This window comes from Candoia aspera, chromosome 5 (assembly GCF_035149785.1).
Source record: "Candoia aspera isolate rCanAsp1 chromosome 5, rCanAsp1.hap2, whole genome shotgun sequence".
NCBI classification, from domain to species: domain Eukaryota; kingdom Metazoa; phylum Chordata; class Lepidosauria; order Squamata; family Boidae; genus Candoia; species Candoia aspera.
In genome coordinates, this window is record NC_086157.1 from 52530102 (window position 1) to 52552246 (window position 22145).

The window sequence follows — 22145 nt, forward strand, 5'->3', positions numbered from 1 at the left end:
CACATTTCTGAAAATATACAAAGTTAGAATATCTTTCTGAGTATGTCCTGAAAAAGCAACAGGATGGGAAATGAAAGCTGACTAGTAAATAGGTAAGTACAAGTTTATAACATGTTTCATATAGGAAAAGGTAAAGATATAATTCTACATGGAACACAAGCTTCTGTTTTTATAACTATTAAATATATTTACTTATACCTAATTAAATAAAGCAATATATACATATAAAATTAGCAAACAATTTTCTAGTTGTTTATGGCAGGCCAAAATTTACATTTTATTATATGATTTTAAAATTTGGATAATAGAATTTCATCATCCAGACATTTAACATGACAAATCAGATTCATAAGTAGAAAAGAAACATGTATCTGTAAAATTGGTAAATTACATATAATACAACATCTCTTCTAACTGTTAACTTGGTTTGAATGTTACTTAATATGTGAAAGAATATTGTAGTAAACTTACCTATTTTCTTCCTCCAGGTCTGCAAGGATTCTCTCCAGCTCACCTCTTTCTTCACTTTCCAAAGAAATTAAAATCTGTGCAGGACTTCGAGGTTGACTGAGTGGGGATTCCTGGTTCAAACTTTGGCAGTAGTGCTGGATTAGCAAATGCTCATCATCTCTTTAAAAAAAGTACAACAAAAAAAGAGAGATAAAATATAAATGCATTTATAACTGCTGTAAGGAAGATTGGAAGCCATTTCTTTAAATATTTTTTTTCTTGTCTTCTTTTATTTCTTTATTTACTTCCTTTTACTTTTAGTTTCCTTTCCTTTAAATTCGTATTTTTTTATTGTGTTAAAAATTCTTTAATAAAAATTAATTAGGGAAAAAAACCCCAGAAGAAATGAGGCAAAATATCAAGCACTATCTCAATCAACCCAGTTAAGATACACATAGAGAGAGAGAGAGAGAGAGAGAGAGAGAGAGAGAGAGAGAGAGAGAGAGAGAGAGAGAGAGAGAGAAGGGACCAGACTTATGTCTTAATGAATTATGAATAAATTGGTTTCAATAGCAAATAGTGTACAGGGAAATATGTAGATGCTATCAAGCTAAACTGAGTTCTCATAAATAATCTTTTCTGCTGGAGTTCAAAATTGCTATCTCCAGCTACAAATTAATGCCATACCAGCTTATTTTCTAGGAAAGAATGGCCTAAGTCCTTAACTTTCTATGCCTACATTTTCTAAGGTCTGATCATAAGAAAACTAAAAAAGGAATCATCTAACACTACACATACATATAAAAAAGGATGAAATTATATAGGTCCTTGCTATTTTGACACATTTAACATGTATTCTGCTGCCCCCTTTATTCAGTCAAACTATTGATTTTTTTAAAAACAGAATTTCCTGTATCCAGGCTTTTGTTATATTCTGATTTGTACCACTTTCCTGCATCATTTTAAAGCTGTATAGATTTCCACTAAATTATTGTCATTTCCTCTAAGACCTAATATTTATGTTGATGTCTTTTAACTTTTAACAAAAATTAAAATTCTCCCTTCCCAATTATAGTTCTTTAATATAATATTGCATAATACTGGCTGCATGTTGCCTTGAAATCAAGACAGAAGCAGCAGCATGTAAAATAAACATTTGTCCCTCATTCCAGAGTGAAATATATTCTAGAGTATTTTTAATAAGTGTCTGGCATTCTTTGAGGAATAGTGTCTTCTACTTTGTTAACTTTGAGATACTGTACTGTAATTGCCAACATCTCTAGATTTAGGCAAAATTTGAGTTAAGAACTGGTACGGTATATGATCCAGAAACATGTAAATATAAATTTACTCTTAAAAGCATGGTATATCTCCCAAAGGCAGGCAATAACTGGAGGGTTCCCCCCCACCGCTTTCTATTGATAGTGAGTAATAACTTGATTACATGACTGGGTTACTCCACTATTAAAGTTAAATTACAGAAGTCAAAAATTAATGTTCAGCTGAATACTATTTACCTTAAGTGATGTGTCTCTCCTTACATGGTATGACTTTTAAAAACATACATTCACAAATAATATTTTCCCAAACCAATTCATTTTAATGAAATGAAAAATAAAACAGGTTCAAAAATGAAATCCTTTAGAATTTTCACCTTGTAGGAGGACTTTACATGGTCATAAACACTAGGTTCCTGATCCTTGAGTTATAAAGATTAGAAGCAACAGAGTTCAGCCAACAAGACTTGTTCATGTATTAAACTCTCTACCTCCGTTCTATTAAAAAAGTACCTAAGTATTATATAACAAACACTAATAAGACCAAATAGTAATATAATATGCTGATAACTGATACAAACTCTTCATTCTTAGTAAAATGTATAATACTATCTTGATATGATTAAAAATTTTAATAATTATATAGAGAAGGTGATTTCACCAGGAATAGAAACACAAGTATGTTCAATATGACTTGTTAACAAATAAATACATTTAAAGGCTTATTCAGTCTGTTTGTCAGCAGTCGGGATCTTGTTCAGTCCTCTCTACTGAGTTTTGGAGCAGCTTTGTTGGAAGTCCTTAATCAGCAGCTGTTTCAGTTATTTATGGCTTCATGAAAATAAGCAGATTCTCTACATATGATGAAAGGCTGTGTGTTATCTGTGATGTCTGTTGAACTTAAAATTATTTTTAACATGAATTTTTGTTTCATTTTAATGCATTTTACATAAGAAGGGGATGTTAAGTTTCGAACACTATCTTCAATAGTGTCTAGCAACTAACAGGTTAGAGTAGAATTTTCATACTGTGGATAATTTTTATGTTTAAGAACTTACTACAGAAATCTGAAAGCATGCATACAAGCTAAAAGTATCTTATAATTTCACAGAGGCATACTTACATGCTCTCATTAGGAGAAATGCTATCATTCAGATATGTTCCATTGGTGTTCTCCATTTCTGCTAGCCTATGAAGAAAGGAAAATACCTTAAAATTCACTGTATCTTCTCCTTGTTAAAACTAACTGAAAACAAAAATATCATTATGATGAAATCCTGGAATGTACTCTACATACAGACTAACACTCATTATTGTCTAGGTTTTCAGTCAGGTATAAGATTATCTGCTGTTCAGTGCACATTTCAGTGAAAATTTTTCTAATTGACAGTAAAACAAAGTATTATTTTTGCTACCCACCCTCAATTTCCTATGAGTGTACAGAAATAATGATGTAACTTAGCCAGTATTCTTTTAATATTTATGATACTAGCTTTCAAAAAATAAGTGAACTGTAGTAATGTTTTATAATTTTTAAAGAGCAGCTCCATTTCCTCTTTATAATATATTAGAAGCTGAATTAAAATTTTATGAATTATGATCTATGTATTGAGGATTAGATACTGAGTGTGAATTGCTATTTTGTACTACATGGTCATTTAGTATTATACTGAAGTACACCTTCAGAAAGAAGTTCTCAACAAAAGCAGAACATTAGATGTAAATATAACCATGTGGGTCATTTCCTGTTTTCAATTAGTTGACATACATTCTAAATATCATGCAATAATTCTACATGCGGGTTAGTTAGCAAGCTGATTATCAGAAGTTAGTAAACATGCATACGGATTAGTAAACATGTATACCATAAATCTTAGGAACTTGAAATGATCCTAACTTCATTTCTTAACATCTGAGCAGTGGTGGTTGTGGTAATGATGTATTTTTTAAAAAGTAACTGTTTCAAGGAAAATTTGCCTGACCACCACCTGATCTCATACCTGCTAGCATAATGCTCAATGCGTGAATGGGTATCATCATGTGAAAGCTGAGGGGACGAAGCAGGCCTATAAGGCAGAAAACACTGATTAATAACTGAATAATAAACACTAGTTTCTTAGAAAGAAAAATGCTCTGAGATTTACTGGCCTTATACTGGTAAGCTTTACTGACTCTAAGTACATGATATTTGCAACCTGTGTTGTTTTTCAAGCTAGTACAAGAAATATTCAAAGGAAATAGACAAAATTGTCTTTGGCAACAGAGGTGTGCTAAGGTTTTTATATTGTTCAGAATGTTACGTTCTTTTTGCAAGAAAAGTTTCTCGTGAAATATTTCATAGAAGTTACCTTTTTCCCCAGCTCCTAGGACATTTCTTTTTTCAATCCATATTATGCAAAGAGTTTGTTTTCCTGAACTAATACCACAATCTATAGAGATTTTCTAATTCATGTCAACTACCCCAATCAAGAGACCCGTCAGACAGAGAATCAAAAGAAATACCGTAAGAACTAAGCATTGCCTTCCAACAAATGTGAAGGAAAAGAGCTTTTTGAGGTCAGAGAAGTGAGCTTGCAAATCTCTGAACTGCAGCTACTTTGTACACATCTTCCAGGAGAAAGGAAAGAAAAAGAGAGTATTATATACATGTTTATTCTGTTTCATAAACTGGCAACCCAAAGGAGCTTGCTTCTTGGGTTGATCATGGATATTTGGAAATTCACAATGTAAAATAAGTTGTTCTATCTAATAAGGGATTTTAGATAATGAATTTAAAATGGAATAATACCATACCACCTTCCTGCTGATTTGTAGGGGCAAGAGAAATCCACACTCCAATTCACAGATAGTGTCTTAATTGCTTGTATACCTGACCTTGTCCCCTGCCCCCAAATCTGCAAAAGTCATTAATGACAAGACTGCAGTTGCATACCCAAAATGGGAGGTTTCTGATTGCTTTAAACAGAAAGATTGGGTTTATAGTGAATTGGAAAGCAAGATGTATGGAAGATTAGTGGAAAGCTGCAATGGGTGATTCACTTGCAGTAAAGCTGGGGATCCAAGGCAAAATATCTCTTTAATGAATGCTGGAGCAAGATGGTTCAAGAGAGGAAAGTGAGACAAACTCTCCCCAAGAAATGTGGATTTGCAACAGACTGGCTCAAGGGGAGTACTGAAAAGAAGTTAGGGCAATTCCCAAGAGTTGTTGGAATGTACAATGAAATCTGTCTACGATAAGATTCATAATCAAGAAGAATATTATGCTAAGTCCTAAGTTCCAAAAGAGGAAAATACAAGTCCTAAGTATTTTAATAAATGATTTTGATGAAGTGGTGGATAAAATGCATACCAGATTTATAGTCTTACAATTATATAAATTTACAATTGTAAATTTACAGATTTAAATGGGTTAATATCCTAAAAAGCAGAAATGAAATTCAAAACAAACTTGAGAGGTTAGGAAAAAAGTTAAGTGGTTGAAAATAACAAAATTAAATTTAATAGAGACCAGTGCAAAGTTCTTAATTCATAAAATAAAAATCAAATCTACAGGTACAGGATGGATAGGGATTTGTAATAGTGCTTGTGAAAAATATTTTTGGGATAGTTGTGGACTGCAACTCAACATAAACAAGCTGATACGACTGCACAGAAGGAAAATGCATTTTACGGTTCATCCAAAGAAATATAATTACCAATATTTACAGCAATTGTTCCACTCTATTTGGCTTTGGGCAGGCTTTGCCTCAAATACTATGTCCTGTTCTGGATACTACATGAAAGATTCAGAAAAATCAGAGTCTGTCAGAGAACAAAGGCTATCAGAGCTATAGAAACTAAACTCTATGAAGAAAGACTGACGATGTTAGCTATGTTATGTTTAGCTTTTTAAAAAGTCAACTGAAGGGAAATGTGCTAACTGTCTACAAATACCTGAATAGTACTTCATATAGGGTACTTTACAGAGAAGGAAGTTAAGTCATGCTCTCTCCAGTCCCAGGGTAAAGGACATGGAATAATGGATTTAAGTTAGAATAAGGATTGTTTTAATAGAACATTATGGGGAAAAAGTCCTAACTGTAAGCATAGTTGGACAGTGGAACTAACTGAAAGGTATCCTTCTTTGCATGTGTTCAAGTAAAGGCTAGGAAGCCTTCCCTCTAGATGCTTTAATTTGGATAACTGTTCTGTGTTATGAGTTGGACTCATAACCTAAATGACTCTTTCAAACTCTATGATTATTGATACACAGAGTATTGGTTAGATCAAGCTGGCTGGAGAATACTGAGAGTTGAAGTTCATACATCTTAAAGCTGCCAAGGTTGGGAAACACTGGGTTACAGATATGACATGGAAGCGAGGAAGATCCAAAGTTCCCAAGGCTTCAGAAAGGCAACTCCTTAAGTTACAGTAGAAAGCATACAGATAATTAAACTTAAGTTACTCAATATACTAGTTTTAGGGTCCTGATGCTTCAAGTCATGATGAAACTCTTGTTTGTATAGCCTTTCCCAGAAAACAACAACGACAGAAATAAAGTAGACAATTATGCCAACATTAAATAAATAAATCCCTCCCCAAACATACACACATACAAAAGAGCCACATTTTGTTTCTGAGTAACTGGATAATTGTCTTTTCTTATCCACTTTCTTTCACAAGGTTCAGGTGAATTATTTTTCCTGGGTTTGTTAACCAGACTGCTATTGAGGAAATCATTTTATTCCCATTTGTTTGATGAATTAATAAGTTCTTACACTTGCTTTTCACTTCTAGTGCAATCAGTTGTTCACAAAGTAAAGATATGCTTTTAACTGTAACACAATCTTCTGATAGGTTTCTTGTGGGAGAACTGTCCAGGTCTGGGTATTACTTTTCTTATTCAAGCTATTACCATGAACACCTTAATTCTACGTTAATTTTTATCTGAATTCCACCTACTGTATAAATTTAAGGTATTATGTCTCAGCTGACAAAGAGGAAAAAAAACACTTCTAAAAATAATCACTTAATCTATTTTTCTTGAAGCAAAGCATGATTATCTATACTTCTATGTTAAAAATTTCTGTAAAATGGGTCTGTTATGGGAAAAACAGCTCAATTTATCTTTTCTTTGACTGAATGAGATAACGCATCCTAAAAAACAAGAAACTTTTAAAAAACTGATAAGTGGCATTTTCATAACATTTTAAAACCTTACATACAATTTTTAAATCAATTCTGTTGATTTGTTTTCTTAGAATTTTAAATTGTGAATTTATTTCTGTTTCTATTCAATCTGCACTGTCATTGTTTCTTAGAAGACATTAATTACTCATATACACGCCCCCCAAATATATTTATATTACTAGACAGGAAAGCAGCAGTACTTTTTTTTGAAAAACAATTACTGCTATTTAACTTTTATGAAAAATTGGTTATCTTCTAAAACTTTCTATAAAACATATTCAGTAAAATTTATGAATAAGCTTTGGGCCCAAGCAACTGGAGAAGTGGGATATAAATCCACCATCTTCATAGTTATCTCTAAATATGGTCCTTATTAATAATTAGGTATTGTCCTAACAACCAGGAAACACACTGAGACAAGGAACTGGTCTCTAATATTTATTGCTAGTACTTAACAGGAATCCTAACAAACTGAAGAAGCGTGGGGAAAACCCAGCCATATAACCCCCAAGGGTTAAGGCGGTCCCGATCTGTGTCTCTTTGAATGGCTGCCCAATTCCTCAGTGCTACGCATGCGCTTAACAGTCTGGATGGGAGCCCCCTGCTCGCCATCCTTACTCATGACAGGTATGCTTTAAAGAGTTCCAGTTTATCTTTCAGAGTTTTGTTTTCCTTTCATGTAATGACCATCACTGTGTTTTGCTACCTTGGTTTAAATAAACAGCTGCTTCCTTCATTAAGGAAAATAGGATAGAACTAAGAGATTCTATGGGCCTACATGCACCTATTTTGATTTCTCTACCCACAGGAACTGGTAAATAAATTCAAAATTAATTTTTAAAAGTAAGAACACAAGCTCAATGATGCTTAATTGAATTTAAAACAGACTGACAATAGTTGATAGCAAAGACAATCTAGAAGCTTTATTTTCTTTTTAGGGCAATCACTAAACAGGTATTACTGAATTATCAAAGATTTCTCAGTACCCTATGAAAATTCAGTACTGACTGGTATTATAAAAATACCAAATAGAAAGAATTTGAAATTTGGTACTTCTTGTAAAAGAGAATAAAAAAAAAATGCCAAAAAGTATCTCATGATAGGACTAACAAAGGATACCAGTCTGGAGAAATTCAGAATGGCTGCTATTTTGAGATGAATTAGTTTTAATGCACATATTTTGTCATTTTTTTCCTCTAAAACAAGATGTCTGCCAGAAGAGAAAGAAAGCATGATGAAGTAAAAAAAAACCAAAAAAACAGCAAAAACCTTCACAAAAGCTGGTGCTTACAGCAAAGGGAAGATGAGATCACTGTAGAGAAAAGGATGGAGGCAATTAGGATATGTTAAGAATTTCACTTATGACAATTAGGTAAGATAAGGCATTCAATAAAACCAGATATGACTGACTTTTCTCTTGCTGTTAAGTAATGACTTCATGGCAATACAGATATGTGTTTCTGCCAGTATGCATATAACAATAATGCAATTATTTCTGGAATTCATGATCAAGCATGTGTGGTTTATCTTGCTAGTAGCAGTGGACTACCATAGTTTTCTAAGTGTTACAAGCCAATGGAAATCTCTAGCAAATCCTTACAAGCCTAGTTTATTATTGACTTATGAGTCCTACTTATCAGAAAAGCAGCAATGCATGAATCTGTGACATAGGAAGGGCATGTGGTGATGTGTATATCCTTTCCTTTTGAAGGAGTTGCAAAGGGGAAGCACTCACACACTTGATCACAGTAAGGGGGAATTGTAAAGAATGTACTGATAATTCTGTATGATTGATTATAATGAAAGATAATAACCTATTTAAATATTATTTTAGTTTGATGACACTACAGGTGATAAAAACATAATAGGATATTATAAAGTTGGAAGGACCACTTAGACTATGACCACCAATTACCTGCTCCATGTAGGAATTCAAACTAAAGCATTCACAACAGATGGTTGTCTGGTTCTCCACCTTTCTAAACTAACAAAAGGAAATTTTTCTAACATTTAGCTGGAATCTTCATTCCTGTAACGTAAACTAATTATTCTATATTCCACCCTCTCAGATTACAGACAATTACTTTTGGTGTTCTTCTACATAACTCCTTTTTAATTTCCTGAAGAGGTCTATCGTACCCCTGCTCAATTAAATATTTCTCCTTCCTTCATCAATTAAATTAAATTAAATTAATTAAATTAAATGGATTTTGAGGATGCCTGACTCCCCAAAACAAACAAACCAAAACACATGTGTTTTGTGCACACATGCACACCCCTCTGGGCTGCTTATAATATTTAAAATACATAATTTAATAAGTATAACCACACCAACAGCATTCAAAAAATACTCAACAGAAGCTCTATAATCACCCTAATTGCATGACTAGGAAGCAAGCCAGGTCTTAAGATACTTCCAGAATACTTAGAGAGTGGGAACCATACATATCTCTTGGGGATTTAAGTTTTAAGTCCCATGATAATCCTTGCTGTCAAGGGACCGTGGTGGCTCAGTGGTTAAGACGTTGAGTCAGATGACCATTAAGGTCGGCAGCTCAGCTGTTTGAAACACGAGAGCGCAAGCCGTGTGATGGAGTGAGCTCCCATCACTCTTGTCCCAGCTCCTGCTAACCTAGCAGTTCGAAAGTATGCAAATGCAAGTAGATAAATAGGTACCACTTCAGTGGGAAAATAACAGGGACATGAAAGGAATCTCAGGCAACAGTGATGTCACTGGGAAATCCTTTCAATACAGTAGCGCCTTGGTAGGTGCTTCTGCCACACACATACAAACAAAACTCCTTGCTATTCTTCTCTGAAACTGTGTGAATAATTCTTAAGATAATAGTTTCTGGGATGTAACAATAGAAGAATAGAGAGAGATCAATTACTTCCAATTATTTGGAAAATAATTCTTGGTCAATGCAGTTTAAAATTGTGCTTGTTTTTTTTCCTTTTTACAGCCATGTCACGCTGCTGGTACACATTTAATTTGTAACTGACTACTGTTAACAGAAACAGGGACTAATACATATAGAGAATATTACATAGAAGAAAGTAACACATTCTTCATTTAAATTCTAAGTACAGTAAAATGTGGTCCAGTGTGTGTGGCTAATTAGCTGTTGGTCTAATTTAGTGTTTTTGGGAATGAATACTTTATATGAATCATTTGTAAGACATTGCATAATATGGGCCATAAGTTCAGACTAACAGTTCATAGCAAAACAGTGAAAGACATGAAGTATCCAAATCTCTATATTGTCTCAGGAGTTTTGGTAAAGGCCTGCTACACTGTAAGTGGTATATATCATCCTCAGCATAATTTCCTATCCATTGCAGCAAGACAGTAAAGAAAATGTAGGAAAAGGCCTTCTTCATGTTGACTTATCTTTTTGGAAGAGACTCCCCAAGACTGCCCCTATAATGTTGCTTTTAGGAAGGTACTACAGCAAAACTGTAGTGTTTTGCTGGGCTTTGGGTGACTGAATTGCTCAGCTGCCTTGCTCTTACTGTAGGGGTGTTGGAAGTTGTTTTAAATTTTATCTCTGATTTTAGTTTATCTTTGATTACTTACAAGGAACAGTTTTTATGGTAATAGGATTTCTTACAACATGGTATGCTTTTGACTGAAAAATGCCTAGAATTTTTCCAATATGGTGGCTATAAAGTTTGTAATAGATAAACAAAATAGTTTTATGAACATTTAAATTTGATTGGGATCACAATTAAGAACTGTACTTGAAAAGAACTGCAAGAAAAATCCCTTTATTAAACAGGGGGCAGCACCTGGCAGGTTATGTGGTCCATGAAGCAAATCAGGAATGGACCTGAGTAGTATTTGGATAGAACCTGTATGCTGGACTGAAAAGTAAAAGAAGAGAGAAAAAAAATCCAAAAAAAAAGACAATATCCAACCCATACTTCTGCCACAAACTGCATAGATGTGTCCGTATGGTCACCAGGACTTAAGTAGTATAACTGCAAGGTGTCTTTTTTAAATAATTAAAATAACAATACAATCTTGTAAAGATACAATTCAATGCTGAAACTAGATCTTTTCATTATTAATTTAAATTTGGCACAAACATACCACCTTGGGCTGAATATAAATCTATAAGGCAGGATATAAATCTAACAAATAAAAAAAAATGGTAACTTAATAGAAATAGGTCAAGAAGATCACTGGGATGGTGATACAAATTACAAAATTTGTTTTAAGGCCTAGTTTTCTTACCAGAGTAATATTCCATGAAAATGAATCCACAAGTACCACCTGTAATTCATGCATCTGAGAAAATTCCAGTGCCACTAGGGGATAAAATAAAATAAACAAGAATATAATGTGAGAGTCAATGTAGAAGAATCTACAGCAGGGATGAGGAACCAGTAGCCCTCCATATGTTGCTGAACTACAACTCTCACAGTCCCAGCCAGCATGGCCAAAGATAAGGGATGCTGGAAGATGTAATTCATCAGTTTCAGGTGGGGGGGGGGCACAGGTTCCCCAGTCCTGACCTACAGAGTGGATCAAATTAATAGCTGTTGAGCATACAATTGCCCAAGTATGAACAATTTTCCGTTGCTCACTGTAGAATAAAAAACAGCATATTAGCAGGAATAACTCTATTTATACCCTCATGTCAGTAGAAGATTTTCTGAAGTTTTAGCTAGAGGGCAAAAGATTTTGTACAGATTGACAAGATTATTGCTTCAGAGTGAACAAAGGAGATGATCCAACAGATGAAATCAGACATTTACAAAGATGATGAAGGCTACAACCAGACATAAAAGAATACAATGATTGACTAGAATGAGGTCTAGATGATATTGGGAGAGAAACTGAAAATTAATAAAAGAAAATGCAAATTTGTTCTAATACATATTGTAGCTGTTCAATGGGTAAAAATGGTTTCAACTAAACAGAAGTTCAAATGCCTTCTCTAAATATTTTGGATTAGCACATCTAGCAAAGACATGAAAGGAGATAACAAACATTTCTAAATATGGAACTACTGTACGATATCACTATTGAGCCAGCAATTAGCTCAAGACAGCAAATTCTAAAGAGGTGAAACCAAAATTAAAAACATGAATCTGGAAGAACTTCAATGTGAACTATATCAGATGTACTTCTGTTTCAAGATTAAGAATTATACTGCTGCAAGAAGGCTTGTTGTTATATGTACTTCCAAAACATTACTGAGTATTGAACAAAAATACTGGCAATAGAATTTGGATGCACAAGAGTCCATGAACTAATTTATGGAAAAACAGTGAAAACAGGCTAAAAAACCCCCAACAACCCAGAACTTACGAATTTGTATAAACTACTTCTACAAGAATCCAAAGAGAGCTAGTAACTTTATAGAAACATTGATTACCATTGATGTATAGATTGAGCGAATAGTTACCAATTCCTGTTGTTCTTTCTAGGACATATATGTCAAGAGAAAAGAATAATTCTTATGGACTCTTATAACCTGTGTTTTATACTCCAAATCTTAAGAACACTGTTAATCCACAAAATAATTCTGCAACAGCCAGCAAGCAAAGGAGAAACTCTGGAAGATATCTCCATTTGTTGAAACTCCATGGAGATTATAAATGAAAACAGAGTCCTATTCTAAAATGACTAATCTTGACTAGGCAAGAAGGAGAGAAATAATTGCAAGTATGATGGACGCCTGTGTACTGAAGATGTGATACAGTGGTCAGAAGGAACTCACGCCACTTTATGAAATTCTAAAAGGACTCTGGCAAGGATATAACTGGATACTGAGAACCCTCTGACTATACACAGAGGCAGAATGATAAAAACTATTGTATGATAGTAATATTATGTTTTAAAAGAGAGATACAATTTTAATAATAATAGAAATCTAATGTTCCATTAATGGCTATATGGTGAATAAAAGTTCTGAAAAATATCAACAAGTAATATAAGCCATATGTACTAAAAGATGCACAGTGATAAGCTTGTTTTATTGCATGCCTCTATTTTCCAAATATTTGCATAAGATTTGCTGTATCACATATTACAGTTTTTTTTAACCTTCTTTAATGGTAACTTGTTTTGTCAATGCAGCACCTCAGGAATGCCAATTTATCATCTAGGCTTTGCTATATGAAAGTCTTACTTTACTGTCTCCCAGGCTTAGAGTAGCATCTGCCTAACTGTCATTTGAAGGAAATAATATTTTGACACTTAGAACTATTTCGAATTTCATGCTCAATTAATTATCATGGACTCTAAAACTTTACAGCCTCTAGATTACAAACCATACTAAAATTAGTATAAACTATTATAAGCAATGGGCAAAGCTAAGTGTCTATCAAGAAATTAGGCTGCATTCATGAATTTATGGTGTTAATTTTAAGAAGTGTGTTATTATACATTTTGGGTTATCATGGGAAGCATGGCCCAGGGCAAACATGACAGATAACCTTTCTTAGAGCTATAGGAATGGATGGGGATCGTGTATACAATTTCAGGATAATCCATGTCCCTTTCCTAAATTCAAGATTGAGGAGCAATACTGTGGAGGTGTTCTATCATTCACTAATGAAATTCTTGTAAGGAAATACTGTGGAATACTGCTGAATAGGGTGGACCCATTCCAGGCACCCATAGTTTAGGTCTGATTAGTAAGGCCAGTCAAAACTAATTTTTATGTCTCTTATATTGTTGAACATACAGCAAGAAATCTGTTGCAAACAACATGATGTAGTTGTAGATACCAACATTCATTCATCCCAGAACTTCAATTACAAAGCAGCAAAGAGGCTATTTTTTAGCCACTTACTCAGGTGCAGTTAGTCTTCACAATAACCTATGTTTCATATGCATAACATTTCTTTAGTATATTAAGCATAATTTAGTAAATTATACTAAACAGTATAATTTTAATACTGCTTATTTTAATAAGTATTATTTGCAAACCAAATAGCAGAGGCCATACAAATTTTAGCACTATTTGTAGATTAATCTAGGCTTCCTTTTGGCTAATGTTTGGCAGACGTATGAATTATCTAGCACAAACAAGTATTTTAAAGCACTCATAAAATTCTGTTATCATTAGATATTGATACCTATTCCTGTCTAAAGAACATAGTTATTTCATATCCTCCATTACTTACTTAATAAAGGTTCAAAAGAAAAATAGCCATTTGTTCTTGAGAATCAACGTAATTAAACTGAAAATAAGCAATTTTAGCCTATTGTTACCAGTAGATTCACACAGGAACATAATTCTTTTGTGAGCAATACAAGTTTTGTTAATGTTTGACTGAAGAGAATTAATAAGAATGCTTGTTTTCAATACCTGCTCTCTGCTGTTATTTAGTCAAGTCCGTAACAGTTTAGGGGATATAGAAGCAAACGTGTGAACAAATATTGTCCACTTTAAGCTCATTTAAACAGAAGGGTGGGACCGCACATAAATAGAGTTGCACATCTGGTTCATCAGTCAAAGTTAAGAGAAAAATCTACCTAATGTGTAGCCTAAATTCTATGTATTTGTATAGGCCTACTATATGATATGCTATTAATTATATGCTCAATAAAACCTCTGTAGTCTTTTTCAAAATGTATACTCACATCTCTACGTTGCCAGTTTTGCAACCAATTATTTCTATCCCAAAATTCAAGCATTTCACATTTCCAGATAAAGAAAGGCTGTGGAACTCAAATCTGAATGATTTAAATACATTATGTTCCAAAGTAAAATAACATCTATGACATCAAAACCAGCGTCTCAAAATATGAATATCTATCTATCTACACATACATACTGCATACACAACTTTAAGAAACACATTAAAGTCTGTTGCTTCTACTGACTTGAAATGGACTTGCCTTTTTTCCCATTAGAAACATTAATAAGAGGGAAACAGAGGATGGAAATGGACATATGGTAAAAAAAATGAACAGAAACTAAAAACAAAATTGAGGAAATGCAACAGCAGCAGCAATAGCAGCACACTTTGGCAAAAGTACTCACGCAGAATCTACTGGCCAGAAGTTGATCAGAGTAACAGGACTGCAAGACAAAAAATGAGGAGGTGAAGAGAGAGGCAGAAAAAACTTAGCAGCAAAATAATTACAGAAAGTTAAAAAAACGAAACAAAAACAAAACCCAAAACCAAGAAAATCCAGTAGACTAACATGAATGTCCATGAAAGCAGCCAAAAAAATGAGAAAAGAAATATTAAAGAGAAAAATAGAAAGATAGCAAGCTGCAGTGCAATTCCCTTAAAAGAAGTTTTAATAACTAGCAGATATTATTTTTCTATTAATCTTTACAGGATTACAGGGGGCAGGTTTCTGAGTTTAAATTTAAGCATTAATTTTTTCTCCACATCAAGGAAAAAAGTGCATTTTCATTTCCATGCACTCAACTCAAATTAGAGCTATTTGGAAGAATGTCCAAGCAATCATGGAGACAACATATATTTTTATTTTGCTATTTCAATTACTGTAGGGTTTTGTAGGTGAGAAAAAGCAAAGAGAATAGCAACTGAGTTGTCAGCTTGCATTTTCCTTTCAACCAAAATAAACAAATATGAAAGAAATGAAAAAGGTGTTATGTAGTCAGGAAATATAGGGAGCAGCGCTAATTGGAAAGCTCAGAACTTATCAAATGAAACACTATTAATTTGCTTTACTCACGTTTCCATGTTGTCTCCCTCCAACACTGTTTGTACAGGCAAGTAACCCATTCTTGGATGTTTTGCGAAGTATCTTTTTGTTCGGAATTTATTTTTTAGTACCTTGGCAAAGTCACGGACATCTTCTCCTGAAGTAGTCTGAAAGCAGTATTTTAACAATTCTATTAGTTTTGTTTGTTTTGCCACTTCTTAAACGAACGATGCTCTAGCCATTTTATATGGCCACAAAATTCAATTCAATTCAATTCGACAGTCAATACTGAAGTGTCTCACAATCTGGCAATGTACAGTTTATTTTTTTTATAATCTGCAAAACATGTTCCCGAACATAATGAAGAACCACTTAGTTTAGTTATTTTAAAAAAAACTTAGTTGAATATTAAGGTTTTACTCTATGCTTTTAGTCATTTTTTTCAACAAAAGGCAGAAATCCATGACTGCCAGAGTATGGTAACAGAAATGTTCAAAATTCAAGTATGTCAAACCTGTGCTAATCTATAATTCTGCATGTGGTAAACAGATTGAGAGTAAACTAGCAAGCAAGCAAGCAAGCAAGCAAAATACCTTTAAGGCATGTAACCCTTTATATAAAACAGAAGATTGCTATGCCATGATAAGAGCAGACTTAAAGAAAAAGTAGGAAGAAGAATATCCATTGCTTTAGTGGCAGGACTGTTCTTATGTATAACAAACAAACTTCTATTCTGCTTATTAGAGTTACATTGGTTATTTTTTAACAGCAGGAAAGATACTCTCTCCATTCCGAACCAGTCCACTGCAGGGTGAAGGCCCCTTAAATGAAGAGTATGAACCATAATCTAAGTTTTCAACTTCCCAGTCTAGGCTGAGATAAAATGACTGGTGCAAAGTCACCCAGCTGACTTCTGTCCTGTTCTGTGACTGACTTGCATCTTTCAGTTAACACCTGGACAACAGGCTGCTTAGACAAGCTAGCTCTTCCTATTTACTCTTGCAAGCTGTGAAATAACAAACTTCTAGCTCTAACCCCAATAATGTGATTATTTCCCTCTTTTATCATAACAGGGGCCCAGTATGTGCTACATACTTAATCCTCATTCATATCTAACCTTCCTTTGCTGATGCCTAAACTGAGCAGCTCTGGGGGTGGAAGAGGAAGGAGAGGTGGCAGGGCTATCAAACTTGCCCAGTGAAAATCCAAAGACCATCTTGGGCTCACCATGGCAGACAGAGGAGCCCCTGGTGCTGTAGGTAATTAATAGGGACAGTGCTGGTCTCAGAGTTTATTTAAACATGATGTTGCTTGTTTCACTCCTGGCACCTCTTTTAACATCCTCCTGCTTTAGTATCTATTCTGAAAATTCTAAATTAGCCCACAATACAAGAATTTCAGAAAACATGTACCTAAGGGAGGTCTAGAATCCACTCTGAGACCAGCACCTTAACCAATATACCACATTGGTCTTATATTCATACACACACACAGACACACACACAGAGAGAGAGAGAGAGAGAGAGAGAGAGAGAGAGAGAGAGAGAGAGAGAGAGAGAACAAATGCCATTTTATAGCTTATATTAATTTTTAATTCAGTCTTTCTTACTAGGAAAAGGCAAGTAGAAATAACATCTAATTACAGAATGGAAGAAAATGGAAATGCACATTAAGATGATGGAAATTAACAATTTTTCTGCCAGGTTGTAAGAATGGTTATTCAGACATGTCTATTTCATGTCCTCTTTTGGATATGTGTAACAGAACCATCCTTAGGCTACCTTAATTGGAAAAGACAGCAGAAAAGGATACATCACTTGTCCCATTCTACTGATTTTTATATTTAGGCTCTATTTGGAAGATTATAGCTGAAGTTAGTAAGATGAGGTACATCCTTTGTGGTGTGCCTGTATAAATTGGAATGTTTAAAATGTCTTTTAACTTCTTCTGTTTGTCTGAAGCTTGTTTTAAGTTACCAGCTTTTGAGCAAGGTATGATCCTAAGCCATTTTTAAAAATGCAGAATCCAGGCTGAATGTTGTCAATGTCTGGCATACATATCAAACACTGAAATCATTATAAACAATCATTTCTTTCCTAAAACCAGCATATCCTACCAAATATCACAATCATTATTTGATGGATTAATTATGTAACAACTGAATGCAGAGTTATATAGTAATTTTGCCATAATTTGATGAGGGTTCTCATAATATTATGGTGAAATTTCCCAACACATATTTGGGAAATATTCAGGTCTTTCTGAACAATACATAAAATCATTTTTTTTAGCAATGAATCTGAACTTTACCAGTACATAGTTTCGAAAGCACATATGAAAAGTAACTCATGAACAATAACCTGCTAATTATGACCTCTGTTTTGACTATATAGTGAGACATAATGCTTCACAAACCAACTATGCATAGATTGTTTAATTACCCCCAATAATTCCTTATTCAAACTAATTTCCTTAACAAATGTAAGCATTTTGCTTTATTCAGCAACCTATATTACAACCACTGTGATCATTACTTACTGGTGTACAATATTCCACCATTGGGTAGTGCATCTTATGACCTTTTGCAACTCGGCCAGAAAAGAAGCAGCTTTGGCAGATATCATAGTTAAAGTGCTTCAAGCTTCTGTATCTGAAAGAAAAAAAGTGCAATTTCCAAATTTTGAGTAAAACGTGTTTTAAGTGTAAGTCTGAAAATATCGTATTACAGAGTAATCTGATACCATTTTTTTAGCAGTACAAGATCAACTGTAAGAGATCTATTTACAGAAGTTGAGAACATTGGGGGAAAAACTATGAAAGCTCTTAAACCAGTTTTTTTAAAAAATTAGGGATAGCCTACAAAGATATATTTCATTAAGCTGCTAAGCCAAAACTTCTTTTTTCCATCCTTTTGTTGCATTTTCATCCTATTTTAAATATTACCTAGCAATCGGACTATGCTTAGTGATAAATTCAGATAGGGCTAAGTAGGATCTAAAATCCTTCAGAAGTAATGCCTGTCAGTCTAGTCTTTATTTTGACATAAGGAAATAATACCTCGACTCATTATAAGGTAGTATCTTACATTAGTAAGATAAGGTAGTTAGATAAGGTAGTATCTAAACCTTATTGAGGGACAATAATTAGATTTTTAATTAATTTTTAAACAAAATTTAAAATACTGTATAGCCTTATTTTTTTCTCATTTAATATCAAGGAAATTGTGGGTGTCTGAAGGCAGTAATAGACTGGATATTAAATAATAACTGAACTCAGACAGACACACTGCTTGTCAAGAGCAGAATTTCACTGTTACAGGGATTCAATGTGTTTAGATGTAGCCTGCTCACTCTGAAAAATCAATTTCACTGTTTTGGAGTTGTCAGGTTTCTGTCTGGATGGTCATAAAGATCTTTGTCTAGCTAATGCATCAATTCTGCCTGTTCCTGAAAAAGTCAGACCTGGCTAAAAAATTAATAATTGTCACATTTTGATTACTTAAAACGATTAAGGGTCTACCTTTAAAAAGTTGGAAGCTGCAGCTGATTTCAAAATCAGCATCAAGAATATTACTGGACGCACATTCAAGAGATCATGTTACATCCATTCTACAATAATTCCTGAACTGGTAACATATTGGGCATCATTCAAATTAATGGAGCCAGTTTCATCTGCACTATAAGTATTCAAGGGTAGCCTAATGGTGTATATGTGTGTATATGTCTTTTATATGTGCCCAGAGTTTCAAAATGAAGGAAATTACTTTTTCATAAATTTGCTTGTTCAACTTCTGTCCAGTTCAAAATGTCACTTATATGAAAAAAAGACAAAATTGTGATTTTTAATGTGCATGTAGAAGAAAGTTACAAATTTCCTGCATAATTCACTTGAGAAGGAGAAATAATCTTAATAAAAAAAGTTTGCTCTTTACATAAATATTCTATGCTACAAATGTTTGTTGCACTTTTAAGCTTCTATGTAGAATAACTTTTGATGGTTATAGTTCCACTGGTAATTTAAAAAGTGTTAATTAAGAAAGTATTGTACCTGAATCCAATAATTGGACACTCTTTACAGATGTTGCACTTGGCTTGATGTTTGGCAGTTTCAGCAGCTGCCACTCTATGTAAAACTGGAAGCCATACCATTGATTGTGGCTCAAGTCTCATCCAATCCAGAAAAAGAGCTGCTTCAATTTCAGGTTTGTTATTCGCCTATGACAAAAAAAGAGATACATGATCAGTTAAAAAAAAACTATTTATAAAAACAATGACTATTATCTGGAGTTTTGATTGAGATACATTTATGAATTTCATTTTCATACAATATTGGAACATGAAAATATATGATCTGAAACTTGGTTGTTGTTACTTTAATTTAAACAAAGCACAATAACAGATGGGGAGATGTTTAGGGTGAATTATCATGTCAAAGAAAGTAATATTTAGTTCTTCTCATTTCCATGAATGTTTTTCTTCAAATAACTCCTACTCAATTCAGTTTTAAGAACTATTTTTATATCAAAGTCATCATGGAATTACATATTAAAATTCCGTATTAGAACCTGGATGATGGCATTCTGTAAATATCCATGAAAATGACACTGATGCTCCTTTATTTTCCACTGTTCATTCACTGTGGCTTTTCTTCATGGTACCATACGTCCATGTTACATTACTGCTCAACTGACAGCTGCCCTGAAATTGATTCTTTCAGCTCTCCCTTATTCTTATCTTCCTATAAACTATAGTTAAGATTCATATCCAGGATAAATGTATTAGTCTATATCACATAACAATTTAATTTCTTCCTATCATCCCTCAGTAATAACTATTATTTTACAAAGCAATCCTATTTCGCAAAGCAACCCTATTTTGTCTACTGCATTTATACTTATCTATTTCTTCTGCATTCCTTTACTTCCCTGAAAAAATATTTATATTTATAAATTTAAAAATTATTACAATAAAAAAATTATCTTTAATTATACATACACATGTGCACACACACAGTACATAAAAAAATCGTCTTAAGAGTACAATGCCATAGTCCCTAGGACATGGATATGCATAGATGTTTCCCTCCAACAACTTTCTTAAAATTCTGTCCTACAAAACTCAAGAAATAGTTCTGGTTTGGGAGCAGAAAAGTTAATGTCTCTCCTCAGCCTCTATACCTTTCTTAGGTTGGAATATTCTAAGGCAGCATTTGAGGGGTCAGATGAAGGGCTCAGGGGAATTCTAAGTCCTTTTGTTTTTTCATTTCTTTTTTCATTTATAAAGTATCCATGTTGGTATTTGGTTTTTTTTTCTACTTTTGGCTGTAGAGCCATTAAGGTTACCATGGTAATTGAATACTTCCTTAAGTATCGGCAGGGTGAAGAGGTTGAATTTAATTGTCCTCGGTTTGGGTGTTAATAGCTACATTGCCTGGAGGAAGGCAGCTTGCTTGTTACTTGTTTAGTTTCGCTTTTGCAGCCGAGTAAGCAGCCTGGTGCTCTCTGAGTGCATGTCAATGTACAAGCCTGTAAACATGTTTTTGTGCTTTCTGTAAATAAATTTATTTTTATAGAAATGCCTGGTGTGTGATTTTTCTGATCTCTCTGGGCCAAACGCTTCCTAGCACTCTGACAAGCCATACTGCTTCGATCGTCTTTCCTATCTCCAATTTTGATAAAATTTCCATCAATTGCTAGCACAGAGGTGTGGGAAAATGGAACAAGAAAGAGAGAGTGGAATATCTCTCCTTTTACATTTATTCTTTGTTGAGCTGTTTGCATCAGGAAATGTAATGGATTAAAGCACTCTAAGATGTGACCTACACATTACTCTTATTTTTATAGCATTTCACTCTTTAAAAATAAATACAAATAGTTTAGTGTGTTAATATTTTTAAGTTTCTTCCCCCCAGATTTTTCCAGGAGCCTGGGCTGGGGTCGGGACCATGTCTTTTTAATGAAGGGATTTTAGATTTTCTAGGCTTTGCTTCTCTGGACTAGAAGCTGTTCAGTGTGACAAGTCAATAAAGCCTGTTTTTCACTGCTGTTATAGTATTTATAACTCTAGTCATGTAAGAATATTTTAGTTGAGGTAACTACCTCTTAGTAGACTGACAACTTTCCAGGTCTGTAAAAATATGATTCAGTTATTGCAGTACTGGAGCAAAACATGCTAGCAGAGTAAGTAATAGGTAAAAGCATTAACTTGTCCATCTGCAGTTCTTTTTAATTTGTAAGACAATCTGTGGGTGAATAAAATAGCTATTCTACTATTCAAATTTCAGCAGATTCTTTTTTGAATCACAAGGTTTCAAAAGGCCATTTAGTTGGAAAGGGCTCAGTGCAGGAATCTCAATTAAAACATAACAGATGGCTATCTAGACTTCAATTAAACAGGTCCAACAAAGGACAGCCCACTATTTCTCTGGAGAATTTCAATACCATTGATTGCTAATACTCTGGGCAGTTATGAATTTAACCACTCTATGTTAATGATGTGTAATCTCTGCTTCATAAAAATAATGATGTACATTATAACAAGATTTAAAGCCATATTAAGAAAAGCTTTTGAAAATCAGACAATATAGAACAAATAGTTGCTGAGTATCTC

The 22145-nt window shown here is 33.7% G+C and overlaps 1 protein-coding gene across 6 annotated transcripts in view; it reads right to left on the reverse strand.

Annotated features, from left to right (window-relative positions):
* The window catches only part of DMD (dystrophin), an 895878-nt gene that overhangs the window by 17096 nt on the left and 856637 nt on the right, over positions 1–22145 (reverse strand). For 4 of the 6 annotated variants that reach the window (XM_063305215.1, XM_063305212.1, XM_063305213.1 and 1 more), the window contains 7 exons: positions 19585–19751; positions 18076–18187; positions 15568–15704; positions 14900–14938; positions 3728–3793; positions 2851–2916; positions 472–630 (listed from right to left, as the gene is read on the reverse strand). In XM_063305215.1, the coding sequence (XP_063161285.1) occupies positions 472–630; positions 2851–2916; positions 3728–3793; positions 14900–14938; positions 15568–15704; positions 18076–18187; positions 19585–19751 (746 nt within the window). Of the gene's footprint in view, positions 1–471; positions 631–2850; positions 2917–3727; positions 3794–11133; positions 11208–14899; positions 14939–15567; positions 15705–18075; positions 18188–19584; positions 19752–22145 lie in introns of those variants that run through there. The other 2 variants (XR_010068066.1, XM_063305211.1) reach the window with 2 other exon arrangements.